Genomic DNA, 16,283 nt, shown 5'->3' on the forward strand with positions numbered 1-16,283 from the left:
AAAGGGGCGAACTGTGAAACTTTGCCAAGCACAAGTGTTTGCGCTGGGGGGGACACGGACGGACGGGACGGCGCGGCGCCGCACGCGTGCGCGGGGGCGGCGGGCAGGCGGGCGGGCAGGCGGTTGGTGGCCGCCTCGGCCCCGCCCGCCTCACCTGCGGCAGGTGCGCGGCTCGGCGGGGCCGCCCCGGCGCGGCCCAGTGAGGCGGCGGCGGCAGCCGTGAGGAGAAGCGAGGCGAGGCGAGGCGAAGCGAAGCGAAGCGAGGCGAGGCGAGGCGAGGCGAAGCGGGGGTGCCCCGGCCCGGGCAGGAGTGAGTATCCCCGCGGGAGGGCAGGTGGGCTCCTGAGCGGGGGAACCGCCGGGTCCTCCCCGCTGAGGCGGCGGCCCGCTCGGTCCTGCCCGCCGCCGCCTCCTTCTCCTCCTTCTCCTCCCGGGTGGGCGGACGGCTGTCCGGGCATGGCGTGGAGCGCGGGGGGAGCCGTCCGGCTCCCCCGTCGGTGCCGAAGCCCCCCCAGGAGGGCGCGGGGCGCTGCGAGGCCCGTCAGCCCCGGGCGGGCCGCTGCTGCCCCGTGGGTCTGGCGCCCGGGGCCGGTCAGGCTGTCCCCGAGAACTAAGCGAGCGTGCTCTGACACTGCGAGCAACGCTTGGTTTCCCCATTAATTTCCCTTCTCGCCCGATGTTGCAGCATGTGGTGCATCCTCCAAGGGGAAACTTAGGAAGCGTTGAATGTGGTGTTGGCCTCACCAGGCTGCTGGTGAGGTTAAGCACACGCAGTCTTCCAGAAGAGCTTAACTATTTCTATTTTTTTTTTTTTTTTTTTTAATCTGGCTTCACCTGCTGGGACGTGCCGCGTACCTGGCTGGGTTTTGTAACGCTGGCCGCCGGCCCGGGGTGGCTGGGTGTGGCCAGGACTGGATTCCTCTGTTGCTTTTAAGACTTGTTTGTCTTGTCTTTCTGTCAAAATGCGGCACTTTGGAGGTTAAATAAAAATCCCAGATTCTAAATTTTGTGCCAGATCTGTGACTTTCAAATGAAAATGATGACTGAGTAACCATTATAACCTGAAAAGCTTATACAACATATTTTCTGCAGAATGGAACAAATAGCGTGCAGCCTTTTATGCAACTTCATATGCTGGCCTGCGTATGTCACTGTTTTTATAAATGCAGTTGTGCAATTGCATTTTTTAATATCTATTTATTTTACTTTGCAATGGAAATGGTTGGTACTCAGAAAGAGTGATTCTCTCTCCAGCGTTCCTCTCCATATGCACTGCAGCACTCTGCTGTCGCACAGGTCTGCTTGCAAGTGTCAGGAGTGCAAGGTGGTGAAGCCAGAAAGGGGCCGTGGCACTGCTCAGTTACCAGATGTGGCCTCGGCGAAGGAAAGAAGGGCGAGATGAGTCAGTTGTTTAATTCTCGCCTGCAGCTCTGCCATGTTGTATAACCTGAGCAATGTAGAGTGTCTTTACTCCTGTTTTCTATCAAGTGGAGTGCCTTGAGATGTCAGTATAGGAAGTAGATTCACCACCACCTTTCTATGCATTTGTGGGTCAGGGGAAAGTGAGGCTGTGCATAGAAGTGAGTGGTTTGAAAGGCCATTCTGGAGTTCATATAAAATCCAGTATTTGTGTGTTTCTGTGTTACATGTAAGTGCGTGCCTAGCTCTAACTTTGAGATGGAAGCATTTCATGTTTCCCTGTCTTGGGGAGGGGAGTGGGGAAGGTTGTTGTCTTCAGGGTTGTTCTACATTCTTAGCCCTCAGTAGTGGAGGAGAATTACAGTCTGTACCTTTTTCAGTTAATGTCAACTTCATACCTTTGAAATGAACTCTAACAGAATTCGCTGTTGTTCTTTGTCTTGTATTGTGGTTTCTCACCACTAAGAACTACTATTTCTGATGTGAAAGCTCTCTATATTTGGGGTTTTTTTTAAACATTCATTACATTGTTGTAAAAGAGTCTGTAATGCAGGGTTGCTATGAAGAGTAGGCTGTATGGCTTAGTGGGAGAGAAACACTTGTGAACAAGACAATCTAAGAGCTTAGGTACAACTAGGGCTCTTCAAGCTCTTGATTAATAAATATCAAGTACTTACGCTTCTTTTTTAAAATGTTTATTCCCTTTAGTTTGAAGAAATGTTTCTTGTGTGATTAATTATAGAAATTAATTCATTGTGGAAATTAGTAACTTAGATTAAATGCGTGCGCGTAGGGAATTGGAACATCTATGAAATGGGGAAATGAGGGGGTCAGAATGATAGTGACAGTTTTACTGATAGAGATGTTAAATATTTTCTGCAAGAAATGGCTGTAGTCTATTTTGTTAAGGTACTCAAATATTTTTTTCATGTATCATTGTAGCATATGGGGCTATTGTATAGTGGACATGGGGGTTGTAGTCTGTTACATTTTTTGCTCTCTCTATGCTTCTGTCCCTGGCGAGAAGATAAACAAGATGGGTTTTAGGATTTTTTTCTGAAAAGCACAGCTTTGTTTTAGTTAAAGCTTTCTTGTGCAAAGGTTAATGTACTTGTCTACCTGCTTGGATTGCCTTGAAGTGTATTTTTGCAATTAAAGTAGAGTTAGCAAGCCAAAGTTGGGATTCTCTTTGGGATTTTCCCCTTATGTCCCATGTCTAAATTTCACGTATCGTACCAACTGTTGTATTAACATGAGGAGAGACAGGCAGAACTGAATTCCTAGCTCTGATTTAGCTTCGGTCATGCTGCTTATCTTGCTTGGTGGGCAGCACCCAACCCCTTTGGTACCAACTGTTTACATATCAAACATATTACAATAAGTGTATATGAAAGACTTGCTAAAAGAGTTTCAGATAGACAGTTTCCCAGGGCTTGGGTGGCAGGGTGGATAGGTGGGGTGGTGTTTTGAGCAAGAGCCTGCAATTCTCGTAGTACAAATTCTTGGAAGAGTTCACTGGTTAGTCTCAGACAACCCCCAGGGTAACTGTGCCTTTGGTGCTTGTTGTAGAACATACCACTGTCTCTATATTCTTGAAAATACTGTTTTCTGACTATCTTTGTACAAACTGAGTGATTTCTTCCCCATGCACCTTGTGTTTATTCTCTCTCCTAGTGCAAAGGCTACAACTCAGTTGTAGAACTGTGGACTCGGGATTTAAGCATACTTGTAATTGCTAAAAGTTACAAGGATTTTTGAAGACTTTTAGCTACAGGTGTTCCACTGCTTTGCCTCCAGTGCAGTTGAACAGATGTCTGATATGCTTTTTGGAACAAATCCTCTGATTCAGCTGTGCCTCAGGCAGTTAGCGACTGTCTTCACATGCCACACAGTTCCTTAGAAATAAGGAGGTGTCACCTAGTTGAAACATCTTGCATATACAAAGGGAACACATTTTTCTTTAAAGTGTGTTGTTCACCTATGTCAGTATCATTTTGCCCTCATGTATTCCAGCTCTCATCAGAAAGTTCATCTTTCTAGGAGATGAGAGAAAATTCAGCATCTCAAATTAGAATTTCCTCCAAGCTGACTTCCGTACAAAAACTGCTGGGAACCCAACTCATCAAATGCTTTTGATAATGTGGGTGGCTCTGTGTGTTACAGGTGTTTGGGTTTTTTTAATTCCTTGACTTTTCTCAAGGAAATAGTTAATTCAAAGTGGGATTGAAGACTGATATCCCATTAAGTTACCAAGCAATACACTTTGCATTTGGATTAGTTAAGTCCTTTCCTCTTTGTTGAGAAAAGTAATAAAAAAATATACACACAATGAAACTGTGGGCATGGGAGCTTTCGCATGTTGTGGATTTTTTTAGCATTAACAAAATGGATATTCCATACGAAAAATATTGACCTCCCATGGTCTAGAAGTGCATGCATAATCAGTAGTAAAATCTGAAAAGGCAGCTTGTCAACACTAGCAGCTGACCCAAAATGTTGTATGTTTTTGGATGCTATACATGACAATATTCACACTGACATAGCTAACAGACATAAATACTTTTACCACATTTCATATAATTCAGTTTATTCAGATTAAATAATTCTGAGGTGCAGAGGCTAAGCTTATTTTTGGATATGTTATTTTATGTACTTACTGCATATCAAATAAATTTTGCTTTGCTTTCAGAAGGGTCATTGGCTAACATCTCAATTTGTATCTCTGCAAGCTTGAGTTTACAAAATCCCTCTGCTAACGGGACAACAGCCTAAAAATTTGACAAGGAAGGAGAAGTTTTCTACTTTAAATAAGTCACAGCAGAAAGCCCTAAACCAAAGTTAGGTGCAAAGAGCAATTTGCCTTGGAATATGGGTTAGTAGTAAAAGTAGTATATGTCCAGGTTGGGAGTGAGGCAGTATTCCTCTCCAGGTTCAGAGTTACCACAGTTACATGCTTCCAATAATACTGGCTTCCTTTGATTTATCTTCAGAGTTATTTTAATTTCCATAACTCATAGTAATATATTTAAAAAAAAACCCAAACCAAAAACCACAGGCTTACAGAGATGAGAACAAACAAGGAAATTTGCTCTCTATCTCCATTAGTTCATTTCTGTCAATGGAAGGGCATCTATGTTCAAAGTGGTTCTTCCTTGAGTAAAGACTTGTGATTCTGTAGGTTTTGGTTTGACTTCGTGCTGTGTGTTTGTATACCAAAATCCAAATGTAGATGACTGGATTTCTCGTTGTTGTTGTCTGACTTCCTAGCTGTCTTGGAATAAGGATACAGATACAATGCAAGATTCCAAACAGGTTTTCAGAAGCACTAATCTTTAAAATGGCATTTGTCATCCCCCCCCCCCCCCCTCAAATTACTGTGATTTAAATATATAAATATATATATGTAATTTTGGAAATGTAAGCTTCATAAATTCAAGTATGATTTCTTATTATAGCCCTCTCCCCAATTCAGTTAAAAAAAACCAAAACTTCAAGATACTGTAAATATCTTGGCTTTATGTAGTGATAGAAATGTCTGTGAGATTTTTCCTCATTGAGAAATATAACTGTTGGGCTATTTTCCTTTTAGAGAAGGTGCTGTCTTCTGTTATGTGACATTCCTTTTTCACATTTGAGTTCTTGAAGGCTGCATTTAGTTGTAACTTCAGTATGCTCATGAGTTTTTTCCTGTGCACAGGCTGTCATCGGCAGCTAACTTTAGCAGGTTATTGCAGGTGAAACAAGAAAAAACAGGCTGGTTTTAATATGGATAAGGGGGGGGGGTAATTTTCAGCTTTATTTTTAAGCACCATTTCACTTCCTTCCAATGCAGTGTTTGGGAGGAAAAATCTGATTGTTCTTATATTTCCATCTGTCCTAGGTAAATCTTAAAATACTTCCAACTCCTTGTCTTCTGTATGCTGAAGGCTACAGGTTCTGCGGACCTTTCTGCTCTGTTTTCCCTCCCCCACCACTACCAGCATCAGCTTAATACAGTACCATCCAGTAAACTTCTTGTTATCCAGGGTGGGGAAGGAGGAAAGAGTAGTTATATTAATTCACAGTACAAAAACCTTTAGGGTTGTGAAAGCACACATTTGAGTATTCCAGTGCAGCTCAGCTGCCACTCTGCAAGGCCACGTAGTTCCTGCTGCAGTACTTGTACCCTGACATAACTCTTACTATCTCTGACATAGCACTAACTACTCGCACCAAGCTTGTTGAGGAACAGTACTGTATGAAAGTTGGTAAAATTTCAGGAATCCAAGTGATGAGGAACAGGGTAGAAATACATGAGATTAGTATAAGGCTTCAGTATACAGAGAGACCCTGTTTTCTCCTTTTCAACTTTGTTTCCATTGCCTTACACTGATGTATTTTCTGTTGTCTTCTGTCTCCCTTGCTGCTCTCCAGGTGCCTATGGCAGAATTGTACAACATAGATAATTGGCATGAACCTCCCTGTCAATAATTGCTACTTTGTCATTCCCTGCTACTGCTTTCCTAGACTCCTTTTTGCCATGCCATTAGTTCTTTCAGGATGATCAAAGTGTGCATTCTGAGGCTTGCCTCTTTCATGCTCCTTGGAGTCTCAAGGAAAAAATATCTACTTGTTGCTATTGGCTCCAAAACAAGGAGTAAGGAGCTCAGGCTCTGACAGCAGAAGTCTGCTGGGTTTCGACTGAAGGGCGTAGTTATTGCCTTTATTTTATTCCATCCTTTTCCTCCAGGTTCCTTTTCAACTTCTGCCACTGTTTCCTTGGATGCCACAGATCTTTTCCTGACATCTCATTGACCTGACTGCTTTGCTGTCTACCATTGGCTTCAAGTGTTAGAAGTAGTAAATGGAAGGAGACTGACGGAGACATGTTTAACATATTCTGCTTCTTGTCATCCGCTGCTCTGTATCGCTTCGCTTTTTCTTGGATTAGGCAAAATGCTTACGATGCACGTCTTACACGCTGTTCTAGGAATTCCAAATACCAGATGAATCTCAAGGCTGGAGCTGGCTACCACAGTACCACAATGTTACACATTTGTGAAACCAAAATTACATTCATCTCTTTAATTGTAATGCTGAATTGAAATCTCTTGTTTAGGCTCTTTTCCAACACTGCACTGTCTTGCTTTTCAGGTTTCTCTTTCCCATTAGATGCTCTTCTTTAACCTTTCTTCACTATGCTAGTTCTCATGTTTATGAATGTTCTCAATCATAATTTTGAATGTTCTCTGTTCATACAAGCTTTTTAGCATTGATGTTGCTGATATAGCCATGGGTATTTGCAAATCAGCTATGCTTTAATGTATTCTTGTGCTGTTTCTGAACTTTTTAGTGAAGTGAAAGTGAAGACTGAATTACTGTCTGAGGCTCGTAGAAGGTGTTTGCCATTGTTTTTTCTTCTTTTTGTAACCAGAAAAACCCCCAAACCACCTTCCACCAAATACTTCAAAGCTCATACATATATGGACAACATATGTATGAAATCTGCATGTGAGACTTTGTCTCCACTTTAGCAGCAATCTTCTTTGGAACTGTACTTTTGATGTTCAGGTTCTCATAACACCACCATGCTTTATTTCATGTGTTCATATTCAGCAGAATTTTGATTATATCAGAATTACTTACAGCTTTTAAGTAAAAAGGCTTTATTTATTCTTTATTACACCTTGCTTAGATAATTTCACCAAATGTTCAGCCAACACATTATTACTGTTAGTCAGAATGTAAATTAGAGGCTGACGCACTTGCCTCATCAGCTTACAAATTAAGCAGTTAATCAATTTTGGTGTGATATTCCCCCATGGGGTTTGTGTTGCTGACTCACATATGCTCAATATCTTCTTCTTTCAACAACAAGCAGGAGTGCAAATGAAGCTTGCTCCCAGCTGGGCATTCGCTGGTCATGGCATTCCAAATCCATCAGTCAGTATATCCTCCTGATAGATATTATTGTCTTATTGCTCCTGGTTACCTCTTCCCTGAGCATTACTTGAATACAAAACAGACAATTATATATGCATAGTTAAAAGCTAATAGTGAAGACAGTGCTACAGGATTATTCCTGATGTTACTGAAGCGGTGAAGTGAACATGGAACTTCTGCTTATTTCTAAATATTTCATGCAGTATTTTTATTAAAACACAGATATTTCTATAACATCTGTTCAATAGACTTGCAATGTTAAATCAGTTTTTAAGAAAAGAATTTTACAGTTCAAATCCTAAGGTAAGCTTGAGGGAGAGGAGGACAATTTGATAGGTGAATAGAGGTTTAAACCATTTTTGATGTCACGGAAATCCCACTTAGGGTTTTGTCTGTTTATACAGTGATTAAAATAAGTAGAAACAAGATTTTGTCCCTAACCTTCACTACAATTTTTAGTCATCTTATTTGTATTGTATTTTGGGACAGATACCACCATTTCATAGTGCAAACTTCCATGTACGTCTTTTTTTTTTTTTTTAAAGTAAATAACTAGTTTTGAATTGTCTTTGACATATTTGTGCAATTTTCCACTTACTAGTTTTTTTACTGAAGAAGCATCATGTTCTTTGCCTTTGGACAAAGTTTTACAAAACCGATCTAAAATTTAATAGTAAGAGTGAGGCCTCACCCATGCTATATAGCTAACCATTAAACTTTGCCTTTTTAATATTGATTGTTGTCTGTCTCCCTGTTTAATTGAATACTGTCAACAAAATCTTTAGTGTAGCATAGCCTAAGAGGGAGAGTCAAACCTCCCTCTTTCCTCAGTAATAAAAATATTAGATTTCCTTGCCATGGCTCTAGCAATTTTAACAAAATGGGAGTCCAGCCAGGCTTTATCAAGCATCATATTATACATAATTAAGGTTAGGGTGTAGGCTTGTTGTTTGGTGTTTTTTTTAAAGAAGTCATCAGTTCCTCAAGACCCCTGTAGGCATCCTGCCCAGTTCCTTAGTATCTGTGTAACATTATGGAAGTAAATAATGGAACTCAAAATGAGCCCCTATGGAAAGAATCATATGGTAGCCACTTTGAGTAACTGTGTTGGTTTGCAGCAATGGAAGTGTTTGATCAGTTGGCTTGTTGATCCTGTCCATTGTTACTAAAACCTTTCTGTGCCATGTTTGCTTGCCAATTAAAGTCACTTTAATTTTCATACCTGCTGCTGTCTAAATTAAAATCTGGATGTAAGTCATCTTAACTTGCAACCCTTCTCTACAAGCTGTAGCTTTGAGCTCTTCAGTTGGCAGTGCGTTTAACCTCTTCCTTTTTTAATTCCCTCTGCCCCGTTCTGTGTCTCTACTGTGCTTTAGAAATATCACCCATTTCTTAGTCCGCTTCTGAAAGCGCACAAGTCTGGCTCCATGCACAGTAAGTGGCAGAATGTTGTTGTGAAGTCCCCCTGCTGTTTCTTAGTCCAGAAAAATCCTCCATTGCTTCAGTCTGTGGCAGGAAGGGAAAAAGCAAGGGACAATGGAAGTGTGAATTTCTGTAGATACCCAGGGGATGCAGAATGCAGAAGCAATGTTGGTGTAGGAAACAAATAATACAGGGAGAAAGTGAAGTTTCTGCTGTTATTTTGAGGATGGGAAGTTAGGTTATTCTCCTGCTTATTGTTGTGATGTACAGCTAGATGAGTAATCTCTCTCCATCTCCCCTGTTCCCTGGTAATAAAGGAATCCCACACCATGTGGCACAAAAAATACCCTTTTAGAGGGGTTGGAGTGGAAATATGTAATTTTCATTTTGCTCGAGTAATGCTGTTTTTCTGTGCAAAGTTTGCATTTTGGAATATATGTTTAAAATCATAGTACAGATGAATCACAGAACCATAGAATAGTTTGCGTTGGAAGGAACCTTTAAAGGTCATCTAGTCCAACCCCCCTGCAATAAGCGGGGACATCTTCAACTAGATCAGGTTGCTCAGAGCCCTGTCCAGCCTGACCTTGAATGTTTCCAGGGATGGGACATCTGTCACCCCTGTGGGCAACCTGTTTGTAAAAACACCATCCTCATCATAAAAAATTTCTTCCTAATTTCTTCCTAAATAGCAACACCAGGATAAAAATAAGCCAGGTAGGAAAATCATGGAGTCATCCTAGGTATCTTATGAAACTTTCAAAGTAAACACTGGAAAGGGTTACTTTGACATCTTCCCTCCTGCCCCAAGGTGTGACCAAAACCTGATTTTGAAACTGATTATGTATTGAGAGTTAAAGGGACAGTGGCGCAGTAACAGTATTACTTTTGCTGGCTCATGAAGTTCAGCTTTGGATTGTCTTCAATTAAATAGTAACTCCTACGTGCACATAAACATGCACACCCTGATTTCTGGTAACCATCGAATCTTTCTGAAGCAATTCTGAATCTGAAAATGCATATGAAAACTATAAAGTGGTGGGTTTTTTTTGTTAGGTTTTTTTTTTTTACTCATTTCTTCTTGTTTGTAGACTTCTAGGTCTCTAGACTTATAAAATATCTTAAATGAAAACTTACATGTAAAAGTGTTCACCTGGTTATGCAAATGGACATGCACTGTGTGTTACAAATTATTTATTAATTATAAGTTATACTATCTAGAAGTGTGTATTATTCATGCCTTCTTCAGAAGAACGGTGATGCAATATGTTTTTTTGTGACTGCCTCAATATATCTCCATACAAAAACAAAAATCTTCCTATTTTTCTCTTACAACATGCTCATAGTGTTTCCCCTTTGACCTTGAAAATGCAATGTCAAGTACCAACAAAAGTAATGGAGACATTTGCTCCAGCCAGATTTGTTAATCTACCAAAAGCAATTGTCTGTTAATGTTTTGTTTGGGCTACACTGGCCTCTCTTTGTGCTCTGTCCATGTAGCCAGGTTCCAGCCTGGTCAACCAAGGAAGAAACGTGTTCAAAACTCCTGCAAGCTGGCTTACAATTTTAGTGCCATAGCAGTCAGAGAAAATTGCACATGCCAGTAGCTGTTTCTGAAGGTCCTGAGTTCTTAAGAGTTTAGAGCTTCACCTTTCCCTATCCTTTCACACATGGGGACTTGGCCATCATCTTAACTTTCTGAAAACAGAAGGGATGATTAGGAGAGAGAATTAGTATATCTTCTCTTTGTTACTGCAATGTGGTTTAGAGTCTGTTGCGTTCTATGCATCTATTTCCTTCTGCTCCCAGAGAGGCCGATATTTCTGAAGAACCTTATGATGTCTGCTGTCACTTCAAACTCTCCAAAGTTATACCTGCTGCATTTTCACCAAAGCCAAATGTGGCTACAAGCTTTCACATGGGGAAGATAGTTCAGAGACTCAGCTGTCAAAATTTCTATTTTTCTGGGAATCTTCCTTCTCGCTTGGAGAACATACTAGAGGAATATACTTAACTTTGAAAAGTAGAGATGTAATTCTTATTCTAGTCAATGGAGGCTGGACAGAAACTTGGCTGACTTACCACTAGGCATTTCACTTAGTCGGAGCTCAATTGCTCTCCAAACTTCATTGATTTAATCTCAAAACGTATTTAGTCCTCACCTTCATGCTTTTGGGTGGGAATGTTGTCCAGAGTAAAGATGTAAATGAATGTTCAGGGAACACCAGTTAAAAAACTAGGCCACTTTTGACTGAAAGTCGTTTCTCCGTGCACGGTCCTTTCTATGCTTTTGTGAATTTAAGAACAGTGGAATTTTATGGAAATAATGTCACTAGTTCTTTTCAGAGACAAGACATGAGGCTGGATGTGTCTTTGGCCTGACAACATATTCATGTATTACTGGGACAATTTGTTGCTGGTAAGATTAGAAATGGTAGGTGTTGATATGTCCAGGCAGGAAAACAAGAATAATTTAAGTGATAGCTTTGAGGGGGTTTAGTAGCTGTAAGAATTAAGACTAACTCATATCTTTCCATCTGCACTAGGGCCTCTTTTTGCAAATCTACAGGTGAAACATTACTATTCATACATAAAGTGGTATGTATACTGTTGCAGAATCTTAACATGATACTTGATTCTGTTCAGTAGTGATTAATGACAGCAGATCAGGTAGATCTAAATTGAATCATCACTATTCCGTAGAATTTATGATCTCATGGATTTGGGGGGTAAATTTCAAGATTTTTTGTGTTTGCTACTGTTGTCTACACGTTTATAAAGCAAACATAATCTATCCCTAATGCCTGCTTTTTTCCTCAGTTGAAATCTACGGAGGTGCGTGTGTTGAATCACATTGGAGAGAAAATATTGATAAGCCCTTCAACAGGAAGTAGATTTCTAAAGGAAATTTCTTGGTCTGAAACAGAATTTTGTTCACTTTCAGAACATGCTGCGAATTTAGCTCTGTAAGAGAAATCTCCTGAAGAAACGTTAAGCTTTTAGTGTTCATTGGTCAACAGTTGCCTGTTTGAAGGACAGCAGACTTGATGGTGGTACAGAGAAGAGCAATTAGAGTGATCAGAGTGATGGAGCAACTACCTTGAGGAGAGCCTAAGAAGGCTGGGACTCCTGAAGAAGTGGAGAAGGCTGGGGGGCTCTGGCTATTTATAAAAGCATGAAGGTAGTGGATAAGTTGAATGCAGTAGTTGTTCACCAGAATTCATATGACTTGAACTAGCAGGCATTCACTGTAACTAGTAGATTACTTTAAAATAGATGAAGTATTTCTTTAAGTAGCAGGTAGTGAACTGCTGCTGCAGGATTTCTGGAGGCAAAGAGTATCAGCAGGTTTGAAAAGGTATTAGACAAATTCATATGCAACAAGCCCATAAATACATAGTGACAGGAATAACTGAGGATGCATCTCCAACATCCTTGCTGTTACCAGTGTGGATTCTGAGGAAGTACAAGGGGAACAGATTGTGGAAAAGAACCAGGCCTGTGTGCTCTTCCTAAGTGGTGTCTTCTGTTACAGCCATCAGAGACAAAATGTGGGTTTGATGCAGAAGATAATTTCTTATATTTGTTGTTTCCAGTTTGTTTGGTTTACTCTTTATTTGTAAAGAATCACTTTTCCCATACAAATCACACTGTTTGATTTTTATATGAGCTATCCTGAACTGTCCATAGATATAATTTCTTATTTCTTTCATGTTTTACAGTGAATAACCCTATACCTTCCAACCTGAAGTCGGAAGCTAAAAAGGCAGCTAAAATATTACGAGAATTTACAGAAATAACTTCCAGAAATGGGCCTGATAAAATCATACCTCGTGAGTAAAGAAAATGTTTTGATTCAGCGAAAACCTCCAACACTCCCCTGTGTTGCAATTATGCTCTCTTTACCAATTCCTTCTGTTTTCACTGACCATAACTTAGAGAGGAATGAAGATCTGGGGTGCCATAACTTTTGCAAAAACGCTTTGGAAGTAAAGGGGTTCAGTTTGTATCCTAGGCAGACATTACTTACTGGGAGAGCTCTTTTGCATGTTTACAACCACAGGGTATCTGCACAAGAAGGTTTCCCTCTGGAGTGGATGGACTGTCTCATGCTCACCCTGTGAATGTCAGTTCTTAAGGGAGAACCTGGAATAGTAGCTCTAGTTCTTGAATAACTGTGTTTATTAGAATTAGCTAGATGAAAATAAGTTGAAGGGAAGAGATCAGGGTGCATTTCTCCTTTGATACTGATTAAGCACTCTTATTTGCTGCTGTCCTCTTTATTTTTGCAATTGTTATTCTGTGTTTCTCCTAGTGTCTTCCTTTATCTGGTGTTGCTGGTTGTGGCTTTGAATTTATAACTATTATGTTCCAGAAGGTCTGTAATAAGACTTGCAGGATGATGACACTTTATTTGCCACAAACACTGCCTAATGATATAAGCTGATTAGGCTGCTGTGTGTCACTCTGATCTAAATTCAGACTCCTGTCCTCCAAAAATCTGTAGAGATGTGGATGTCAACTATTCACCGCCTCTTTATCTTGCTAAGGGTACTCACACACAATGTTCGTGGCAATAAGCAAACTAATTCTGTACAAGCTAACCGGGATAGGTGAAGGAGTTGTGGCAGTATAGAGATTGGCACAGGCTAACGTGACCTGTAACTAGCTTTGTGGTTGACTGTGGAGTGGAGGCGTCATTATCGGTTCAGCTTTTTTGCTATTTTCTTTAAGCTTTTGCTTCGATTATTTGACTCATATGTGTTCAAAATTGTTAAATGTAGTTTTATTTTCCCCTTCTCTTGGAACTTCTCTTACAAGATCTTCAATAAATGATTTTGCCGTTTCAGCTCATGTAATAGCTAAAGCCAAAGGCCTTGCAGTTTTGTCCGTTATAAAAGCTGGATTTTTGGTGACCGCTCGAGGCGGAAGTGGAATTGTATTAGCTCGTCTTCCTAATGGAAGTAAGTGGATATTTTCCTTTTGTACTTCATGGAAGAATTAAAAGGAAAAAAAAATATTTTTTTCTTCATTATTTCTTTTCATAGCATAAAATGTGAGATGTGTGAGGAGTCAAGCCAGTAGGTGACAATGTTTGGTTTGAAAGCTGTTTTCAAAGTTTTGTACCTACTTTTGACTGGATGTAAATGCTTGTAGAAAAGGATGAAATATGAAAGCATATAGTTTAAAACTCATTGGAAGAATTAATTATATCCAATTATGGACAACTGTATGATAAATAATTTGTAACAAAGATTTGTTTAGATCACAAGGGTTTGTATTTCTTAAATTCCTTCCTGTGGGTTAAACCAGTATAGTTATGTGATTCCATTGTAGTGGTTTTGAACATGGTTTTAAATAAAGAGTTTGTTAGTGTTTTTGACTGTAATAATAAAATGAGTATTTATTGTAACATGTGGTAAAAATTCTGTAAACTTGTCTTGTTTTGCATGACAGCCTGGTCTGCTCCTTCTGCAATAGGAATTGCTGGCGTTGGTGGTGGATTTGAAATTGGAATTGAGGTATAATTTTGGATTTGCAATACTTGTTGGGAACTTTTTTGCAAGAAATTAAAATGCATTGACAAAGATCTAAATGTTGGTGAGATAGTAGAATCTATTTTTCTGTGTAAAAAAGCTATTATAAAATTCATTTATACAAGACAAACAAAATAGGGGTTTTGATCCTATCGGTCTAATTGCTTGGAGAGATTAAATGAAAAAAAGTGACATAACAGCCATTTCCTCAATTTCTCACTTCTAGCAGACAGAATTTTTCCCTTGCAGAAAGCTTCCTGTCAGTGTTCACATGTAAGCCAGTTGGAGTTAGTTAAAAGTAACCCATACTTAATGCTGTATCAAATGCTTTGTTAAAGAGCCCTAGGACTCCATCTGGCAAGAAACACTGAAAGGAATTGAAGGTGGAGTAAAATGGAGCCTGGCTAATGTTATGGTACTTCATGCATTTCCTACTCAAACTAACTTGTGATTGCTGACTTCACCTTTCAGTTTGGGAGCACCAAAACTGATGGTGCCTTCTCTGAAGGAATGCAACAGAAAACGAGCCAGTTCTAGGACAGCAGAAATGGTTAAGTAAGGGACTCTCAGTGTGTTCAGAGAAATCTGTTGTTCTGAGCCCTGACAGCACTCTGCCTCTGCTTCCCGTCTCCTCTTCCTCACAGTTCCTTCACCCTTGCTTGTTTCCATCATTCCTCCTCTTTCCTACCCTAGCCTCCAGTCCTGTCCGTCTCTTTTCTTTCTGTTTAGCTTCATTCTGCTGATTCCCAAAGAAAATCAAAGTAACAGTATGCTGCCAACAAGATTTCTTACTATGGGTGTTCTGCTCTTCAGAAGAATCCATGCATAGCTGATCTGGGTGGTCCACGCCAGCCCCCAGTGCGTCTCCTACAACTAACCAGCTATCCCTGTCCTGACAGCCAGTCAGCCAGCACTCACGTAATGAGCAATGGATCAATATTTTATTGTATCCTCATTGTTCACTGTGTGATCTCAGGCATTATTGCTGTGCACTTTTTAAAGAATGGTGTGAATACACAGTTATTAATTTTTGTAAGGATTTTTCTTTGGTTTTCATGACTGCAAGATCTAAATGCATTACAAAACATTGAGTCTGAGGTCCAGTGTTGGGTTTTGGGTTTTTTTTTTTTGCTTTTATGACAATGAAACACTCTTCACGTGCTTTGATTAATCTATGAAACTTTTTCTTTAATCATCTGATATTATAGATAATGTAACCATTTACAATTGATACTTTCTCAAATAATTTCAATAGAAGCGATTTCTGAGAGGGTGTTTTTTCTGAGCAATATTGTGCCATTCATTTGAAATTTTAGTCAGCTTACAAAATACTGTTTCCTTTCTGGCATTATTATAACACAATCTTATTTATTTCTTCTAGAGAAGAGATGCTATTCAGAAATACCTAAGTAGCTTAGGAGCCCAGAGTCCAATTTCAGCATTCTTTTAGTCATATATAAACTTAAACCTTGTAGAAATTGGTTGAATTTTATTACTGTAGGAGAGACTATAGTTGCCATAGTTGTAGTCAATACTTATGGGTGGAAGAAGGAAATCACAGCCTTCAGAAGTCATAGTGAACAACTTGGTACCTCAAATTAAAGACCAATTTTAAAGTTCATCTAAATGCTTTCCTTGAAGGTTTTCTCACTATGGATTCATTTAGCTTTAGCTGTGGATTCATCCTCTTAATGGGTAAGAGGAGGTAGCAGCATCCTGAAAGACATTCTCTCTCCATCCCTGGATGATTCAGAAACTACTTATGTCAGCCATCTTTTGTTTGGGATGGGGTGGAGGTTACCAGGGGGCTAATAACAAAGGCCGCTCTTATGCTGTGTGTAATACTTCTGGGCCAGCCTTGTTTTGCAAATAATCTGGTATTTCCTCTTGTATTCCCTGCTGTCACTGTTTGGAATTTGGGGTAAGTTGGAAGTTTTTTCTGAACCTGGCTTTCAGTCAAGTTCCTCAGATGAAAGATCAGGC

At 40.0% G+C, this 16,283-nt stretch overlaps 1 protein-coding gene across 2 annotated transcripts in view; it reads left to right on the forward strand.

Annotated features, from left to right (window-relative positions):
- The first annotated feature begins 59 nt into the window (after nucleotides 1–59).
- Nucleotides 60–16,283, forward strand: part of SH3YL1 (SH3 and SYLF domain containing 1) — a 52,810-nt gene continuing 36,586 nt past the window's right edge. For both annotated transcript variants that reach the window (XM_075049221.1, XM_075049222.1), the window contains exons 1-4: nucleotides 60–310; nucleotides 12,486–12,596; nucleotides 13,614–13,727; nucleotides 14,221–14,285. In XM_075049221.1, the coding sequence (XP_074905322.1) occupies nucleotide 310; nucleotides 12,486–12,596; nucleotides 13,614–13,727; nucleotides 14,221–14,285 (291 nt within the window). In that variant the 5' untranslated portion in view covers nucleotides 60–309. The remainder of the gene's footprint in view (nucleotides 311–12,485; nucleotides 12,597–13,613; nucleotides 13,728–14,220; nucleotides 14,286–16,283) is intronic.

Source organism: Buteo buteo, chromosome 17, assembly GCF_964188355.1.
Source record: "Buteo buteo chromosome 17, bButBut1.hap1.1, whole genome shotgun sequence".
Lineage (NCBI taxonomy): Eukaryota > Metazoa > Chordata > Aves > Accipitriformes > Accipitridae > Buteo > Buteo buteo.